The 7,515-nt window shown below is 54.9% G+C and overlaps 1 protein-coding gene across 3 annotated transcripts; it reads right to left on the bottom strand.

Annotated features, from left to right (window-relative positions):
• Window positions 1-98: 98 nt before the first annotated feature.
• TROAP (trophinin associated protein) lies at window positions 99-6,634 on the bottom strand. 3 transcript variants are annotated; one of them, XM_006177686.3, is made up of 15 exons: window positions 6,487-6,634; window positions 6,083-6,237; window positions 5,795-5,981; window positions 5,123-5,280; window positions 4,896-5,033; window positions 4,622-4,704; window positions 4,068-4,120; window positions 3,487-3,608; window positions 2,427-2,543; window positions 2,236-2,319; window positions 2,076-2,135; window positions 1,680-1,811; window positions 888-1,521; window positions 423-616; window positions 99-262 (listed from the first exon to the last, which is right to left on the bottom strand). In XM_006177686.3, exons 1-15 carry the CDS (start codon window positions 6,632-6,634, stop codon window positions 215-217), a joined length of 2,313 nt encoding a protein of 770 aa, XP_006177748.2. In that variant the 3' UTR covers window positions 99-214. The 3 variants fall into 3 exon arrangements, 2 of the variants coding, with proteins under 2 accessions (XP_006177748.2, XP_032348645.1); XM_032492754.1 differs by lacking the exon at window positions 1,680-1,811; XR_004324469.1 differs by lacking the exons at window positions 99-262; window positions 423-616; window positions 888-1,521; ... (1 more) ...; window positions 2,076-2,135; window positions 2,236-2,319 and having other exon boundaries at window positions 5,221-5,280.
• Between the last annotated feature and the right edge of the window lie 881 nt (window positions 6,635-7,515).

Genomic DNA, 7,515 nt, shown 5'->3' with positions numbered 1-7,515 from the left:
GCTGACATTTAAGCTGGGGGACACTGCCACCTTGTGGGCAATTGGAGAGCAACAGCAGTAGTTGGCCTAGGGCCAGAGGAAAACAGACATTTGGACACTTTAGAAACTTTATTGAAGGACAAAAGGGTGTTGGCTCCCAATCCATGGAGCAGAAAATAAATAAGCGTTAAAAGGAAGGAGCAAGGCAGCACAGGAATGGGTAGAGGAGGATGCCTCATGACGGAGAGTCCTGTGGGGCAGGAGAACCGACTGGAATAAAACTCTGAAGAGAGAGAAGAGCTTGTTACAGCCCGGCCATCTTTGCACCGCAGCCAACTCTTCCTATTGACCTCCGTAAAGGAGCCGAGGCTGGCCGCCTCCCCACCTCCTACTTCCCACAGGCCTGCTGTGCAGGCATAGCTGGCTGCAGCCTGGAGGCTCACCAGGGCGTCCTGCCATTCCAGCAGCGTGGCTACAGGGTTGGTGCAGACCCGGGTGAGGCCTGAGGGAGGCGCTCGGCTGGTGTAGAAGGCACACTCATCATCCAGGCGGGCCTCGTGGAAGCAGTGGATGGCGGTCAGACATGATTTGAGGCGCTGCCTCAGGGCCAGGGTTCGAGGCGCCAGACTGCTGAGGTCTGAGGGCCAGGGGCCATGGAGAGTTCAGGGAGGACTCTGGACTCCTAGACTCCCAACCATATACTGCTCTGTCCCACTCCCCAACCAAAGGCCAAGCCAATTAGGAACACAGGGCTGAAAGCACAGCTCCCCCTTTCTTCCTGAGGGAGAGACGGGCTGGAGCAAGGCAGGTAGGGGAAAGAAAGCATGGGATCACCTGGTGTGGGGCAGGCCCCGCTCCAGCCAGATGAGCACCTTCTTTGTTCACAACCCCTTCAACCAGCTCCTTACCTGCCTGGCCTGGTGGGGGCCTCAGAGACTGGAGTGAGTGGATAGGGGGGCTGGCGCAAAGTGGGTGTTGAGAGGAGAAGGTCAGGGTGGTGGTCGCTGGAGCCCACTGACTGCAGCAGGGGTGTCGGCTGGACTCTGGACTTCTGGGTTCTGGGGAGCAGGCCTCTGATACCCCAGGCTCTATCCTAGGGGAGGGCTCTGGGAGTCCTGTCTGCCCCTGGGGGCAGGCCTGAAGGGGTCCAGGCTCTCCCGGAGGGCAGGGCTCCGGCATCTCAGGCTGTTCCGGGGTGGAGGGCTCTGGTGTCTCAGGCTCCCTCCTCTGGTGGGACTCTCTGGTCCCTGGCTCTGCTGGAGGGCAGGGCTGAGCCACCTCAGGCTCTGCTCCAGGGCAGGGCTCCAGTTCCCCACACTCCTCTGGAAGGTGGGGCTCTGGCTGCCCAGAGTGTTGTAACAGTCCAGGAAGGTGGATAGACCCAGGATTATGCTCTGGGGCATTCAGTGTTCTAGAAATTTCAGCCAGCAGGGGCTGAAGTTCAACCATATCCAGAGAGGAGCCCCCACTAAGGGAGGCACATTTGCCCTCTGCCAGCCCCTCTACCTCCTGTCGCAAAAGCTGTTGCAGGATACTGATGCGCTGTGGGTGGGAGAGAGTACCCCAACGTGATGTCAAGATGTGGGTGCAAGTCTCGTATGCACACTGTCCTATTCCCATACCCGCCCCCCTCCTGTCTGTCTTGCCTCCAGCCCTGTCACTGCCCATCGGCATCAAAGCTGTTGCCCACACAGGCCCACCTGCATCTTCAGCTCCTGGAGGTTGGGGGTTCTATTGGGGTGGGGTCCATGAGTTGCCATGGGTGGCTTCCCAGACCCCTCCGGCAACCTTATACAACTCTCCTGGTCAAATAACCGGACTGCAATCTGTTCCTGCCACATAGGAGGAGAGGGGCCATGTGAGGAAGCCAGGCTGGGGTAGGAAGAAGACTAGTGTCTTCTTCTAGGAGTCCCACCCTCATGAGGAAGGGATTAGGTCCTTAATTGAGAGGCCCTAGACTTGGATTAGGAGGGGCAGCAGAGAAGTAGGGAGAGTTGGGTAGCTTTTTCAGAGAGCCACCTGCCTCAAAACTGCTGGGCCTCAGGCCCGCAGGACAGAGCGAGGAATCTGAGCATGGGAAGGTTGCAGGTACTTACCCAAGGCAGGGCAGGCTCTTCAGGGCAAGGCTGAGGGGAGAGGCCACTCAACCATCGGGCCTGGGACAGAAGTGAGATGCCATAACTCTCCCTGTAACCATGCATTCCCTTCCTCCTGGAGCCCTGGCCTATGACAGCTACCCACCCTGCCGTCTCTTACCTGTGGAACTCTGGGGGCCGATGGGAGGGGTGTGAACTGAGTTTTGGGGCGGAATGCGAGACGCCGCAACACTGAATATGAGGTCTGGGGAGAGATGGGGGTGGCTGAGCCGGAACAAAACCTGGACCCAGCAGGGATCCCAGCCAGACTGTTCTGCCCTTGCCCAGCCCCCAGGAATTGTGGATACAAACTGGAGCTGAGGGGCCAGGGGAGGGTACACGCTGAGCCCGTCCAAAGGGTGATGGTCGGGTGACAGAAGGTGGCACTACTCGGCCAGGGGAGGGCATCAGGCAAGAGCCGCAGCCATCCTGTGGAGAAGGACGAGGTGGAAGAGTGATCCCTCCTACTTTGCACTGCTGTGTTGTTCTTACTTCAGCAGCCAGTGGGATTTTTGTAAGATCTATCAAATCATGGCCCTCCCTTGTTCCTCCCTGCTCCCCACTGCTTTCCACTCACCCCAAGTAAAAGCCAAGGTCTCACACTGGTTTACAAACCCCTACCCAACCTGATCCTATCACCACTCTAACCTCACTTCCTGTCTTTACTCTGCTTCAGCCTTGCCTTTTTGCTGATCCTTAAACACAATGGGCACATCCCCTCTTTTCATCAGTAGTTCTCGTGGCCTGGAACAGTCTTCCCCCAGATATCTGCATGGCTCACTCCCTCAGCTCTTTCTGCTCTTCACTTAGCCACCCCTTCTCCATGGGAGTCCCCTGACCAATCTATTTCAAACTGCAATACCCAGTCCCCTTCCACTTCTCCTTCCCCTTCAGTGCCTTATTTTTTTCTTTTACAGATTACTTATCACTATATGACAAACTATATAACTTATGTATGTGTTTATTTTTGCTCCCCCTTCTAGAATGTGAACTTATTTACTACTGTATACCCAGAACATTGCTTGGCACACGGTAGCTGGTCAATAAACACTTGTGGAGTGAACGCACAAATGTTTTTGGCTGACAAGTGTCAGATCTGTCTCACTCTTGGAACTGATCTGATGTTGATACAAATATATACCAGACTGTGGCCTCTCACTTCCAGGCCTCAGATACATGGTAAACAGAGGCCGGTCCCACTTGGGAGAGGGCCTGGACCCATCTGGGGTAAATCAGGACCCAGTTAACATCCAGAGGCCCAGGCCAGGACTGCCTGGCTCCACCCACAGTCCTCAGTGCCAACTGCTGCTGGGGAATTGCCCCATGCATCTCCCCAACTCCCCTCCCCCATCTCAAGAGGGTCCCATCTCACCCTGCTGTGGGTTGTCTCTCGGGTTTCTTTTAACAGTACCCGCTTGGCCAGACCAAGGGGGCCCCCTCCTCCTTCATCTGAGTGAATGACAACTTCATGTTCTCCTTCAGGGAGAGAGGAAGCTAGAAGACAGACATTTTCTGTAGTGTCTGGAACACACATCAAAGGTTGGTACAGGGCTTTGCAACCTCTGAGGAGGGTATGCCAGTTTGACAGCCCCCAGTGCACTAGCAGGGGCAGGGACCCCATCCAGCATCCCTTTGAAGCCTAGCACAATCTCAGTAACCACTCATTAATCTGAACACCCTGAGTGGGTGGGGGTGTGGTGATAGCTCTTAGGGGTTGAGGAGTGAACAACGAGTGGAAGGTAAACCTTGCAGAAAGTGGCAGAGAGAAGGTAGAAATGGGGACCACATCCTTCGACACCAGTGCAACTGGGCCAACCTCCGGACTATCAAGAAGGTCCCTTCCCCTCTGGCTCCTTCTGACTTGGCCTGCCCCCTGAGCCTGCTGAGCTTTCATGTCTTGCTCCCTGCTCCAAGCAGACCCCTGCTCCTCTCTCCCCGGCCAGACACACTCACCGGGCTGGACAGGGATCTCCCGAAGTAATCCTGAGGCCTGGCTCACTGAAGTCCTGATGACAATAAGGACAGCAGCTTGCTAGTCACTGAGTACCAAGTAAGAGCTGGGCACTGTGCTAAGTGCTTTACAAACATCATCTCATTTAATTCTCACAACAATCTCAAATGCTGATACAAACATTATCTTCATTTGACAGATTAAAGAAACTGAACCTCGGAGGTTAGGGCAAGCTTGCACAGCCTTTAAGTGCCCAGAGTCAAGAACCTAACGCAAACCCCATTTATTGCCACAGTCTATGCTCTGGCCACTAAACAAAAGAGATGGCACCTCTCATTTCTTTCCCCTTCCTTCCCCCATAACCTGAAGAAATGGATGTTATACCGAGGACTGGTGATGAAGGCCTGAACCCCATTCCAAGGGCTCACCCTGGGCAGTCACAGGTTCCCTGCCCGGGTTGGTGGGAAGTCCTAAAGCTACTGGAAGGCCCCTGTTCTGAGGGACCCCTGTATGAGACACTGGATCATTCTTTTTCAAATGACCCTCTTCTCCTTACCTGCTGCTGCCACCTGTCTCTTTTCTTAGCTCCTGGAAATGAGGACGAGCAGAAGGGTGAGAAGAAGGTCCTGAAGGAGGAATCTGATCCATAGGAGCAAGGGAAAAGGCAGAGTCAGAGGCAGGGCCCAAATCTTCAGGCCCCATCACCAATCCCACATGCCTTGACACCACCCCTTTGGCTCATCACAAGGTACCTTCTCTTCCAAGGCCCAGCTTTGTCCTTGGAAGGAGGTCCCAGAAGCACCGAGTATCAGCCCATCAAGGACACTCACCAGAGCTTCTAGCCTCTGGGGACAAAAGGTCCGGCTGCGAGGTCCTGGTCCCTCTAGCCTTGAGAAGCAGGAAGCCCTGGCAGGGTCCAGTCGGTGGGTGGGGGTTCTGGGGGCCAAATATGCAGAGGCCCGGGCATGCTAGGACCCCAAAAGAGGTTATCAGCACAGGCTCAGGAATCCCTCCCCAGTCCATCCCAGCCTGATCTCTTCCTATCCTGGCTCATTACCTGGCCCCTCCGGGCGGTGCCTCCCTGGCTTCCTCGAATCAGTACTCTCTGAGCCAAACTGGGCTGGCGCCCAAGGCGACAGCTCTTCACCCCCTCACCTGACAGGATGGTGGCCAGGGCTGCAGGGTCAGCCACAAACTCTATGGTCCCTGGAGCCTCTGCAAGGGAAGAGGAGAAGAAAAGGTGAAAAGGAACAGGAAGTGGGGAGGCTGAGGGGCCAGGGAGCCTAGCAGTCACCTTGAGGTGCAAGAGGGAGCCAAAGAGATTCATGTAATTGAACTCAACTCACCATTCACAGAACTTTACTCTGTGTAAAACACTACTCTAGGCACTGGCGCCAAGAGATGAGTAAGACAAAGCCCCATCCTCAATCAGCTATTATCAAACTATAGAGAGGTAACAGACTCAAGCAAAGCATAGACATGTTATAAAAGAAGTACAGCAAAATACTAGAACACAGAGCAATTGACGGGGGATGCTGCAAAAGACTTTAGAAGAGATGACATTCTGCTGAAGGAAGAAAAGGGCTTCTAAGAGCAAAGAGGTTTCCAGGAACAGGTATTAGGACTTATAGTAAACAGGGGTGGGGGGTGCAAAGCTCCCAAACTCCACTGCACCCAACCCATTTTCCAACTTAGCCAAGGAGACTGTTTTCAATCCTTCAACAAGTACCTGTCTGGGGAGGGAGCCTAGGCCCCACATTTTGTCCCCCAGGGCTAGGCCTGAGCTCCTCCAAGGGATTCCGGAGCTGAGTGCTCCCCACCGATTTCTCTGATTGGTCTGTTTGAAGTGTGGCTTTCGGCCTGGGGCCTGCTGAGTCAGCGAGGGGAGGCTGAATACTGAGCTTCTGCACCAATCTCTGGGGAAGAGAACAAAAAGCTGGGGCTTAGCGTTTGGGTGCATTGCTGGTGTGTGCTGCCTCCTTGTAGCTACTGTCTTCACCCCTCAGGCCCCTCTTACCCTTGGATCTTGGTTCTCCTGGTCCAGGGCGCAGAGTTTGGCCGTGGGGAGAGGAGGACGTCTCTGAGAGCGAACGGGAATCTTGCTAGGGGTGGGAGATACACTCCGGAGGAGAGGATCCTTCGTGGTTTGGAGGGTGGTCATGACGGCTACAACTAAGACGGAGAAGAAGGCAGGGTCGGGGATCAAAGGTCAGCCAGTTCGAGGCTTCGGTCCTGACTTCCCTGATACTCCCACCTCCGCTCAAATCCATGCGCCCATAAGATCCGGTGCCTACAAGGTCGCTTTTCTAGGCGTCACCTCCTGACACCCGGAGCCTATTCTTTCGCCCCAGGACCCCGAGCTGCCTCTCCTCCCTATGAGCCCCCGCAGCCCTCATTCCCTCCAGGATTTCCATGCCGCACCTCCCCTGGAACCCCTCAGAGTCGCCCCCAATGCTTTCGCTATTTCCCCGGACTCTGTCGGCTCCTGCTGCAGATACTTCCCCAGTTTGTAAAATACACCAAGCTCCTGATTGGCTCGTCTACGCTCCCGCGGAGGCGCATGACGCATGACTCAGCTGTCCAATCCACAGGCTTCGGAGGCGGGCGCAAAAGAAGGACTAGTGGTCGAGCCGCTTTCTGGCCAGGAAAAACCTGACCCGACTCAATCAGCCAATCCGAGAGCGGAGCGCGGGGTGGAAGGCGGGGAAAGAAGAAGGAGCAGACCGTTCTGAGGCTAGGGAAGGCGTGGCGCTCCAAGTCCGGGCGACAACGGGCGCCGTCTACTCTCGCGAGGTCTCGGGACCGGTGCGGAATGAATCAGTCTCGCGGCACTGTGGGGAGGGCTGACCTCCTGCAGGAGGCTACCTAACGGTGTCGGAGGCTGGCCGGAGCCCCTGGCCGGACTCTGACCAGAGTAGGGCGGCAAACTTTGGGGCCGCCGTTCCAGACACATTATACGAATTGTCTGCACGTTGTCTCTGGGACGAGGAACTGCCTCCAAACAGGCGGAGAGGGCTGGAAAAAAGTGAACAGCCAAACAATGACAAAAATGAAAAGATACAATCATTTTTAAACTGGAGCCTCACGACTGGTGAGGTGTGGTCTCCATTTTAAAGATAAGAAACAAGACTCAAAAACTGTGTCATTGAAACTCCTTCAACACAACAGGCCTGGAGGACTGGGGAGAGGTGTGTCACCTGCCTGTTGCTGGCAGGCAGGAGTGTGACAATGAGGGAACTTAGAATACCCCGGTTAGAATGGAAGGGGTTAAACTCAAATGGAAGACGGGAAATGGGCGATGGTTTCAAGTGTATAGGATTCTGGTAGGTTCTTCCCCTGACTCCAGTGGTTCCTGTTACTGAAGCCAGAAGCCTAGGAGTTATTCTTGAATTCCTCTTTCCCTTCCCTTAAAACTCTCCCTCACTCTTATTAATTTTACCTTTTAATTAT

The sequence above is a fragment of the Camelus ferus genome, chromosome 12 (assembly GCF_009834535.1).
Source record: "Camelus ferus isolate YT-003-E chromosome 12, BCGSAC_Cfer_1.0, whole genome shotgun sequence".
Taxonomy (NCBI): Eukaryota; Metazoa; Chordata; class Mammalia; order Artiodactyla; family Camelidae; genus Camelus; species Camelus ferus.
The sequence above is the reverse complement of the archived record's forward strand: the minus strand, read 5'-3'. Positions and strand labels throughout refer to the sequence as shown.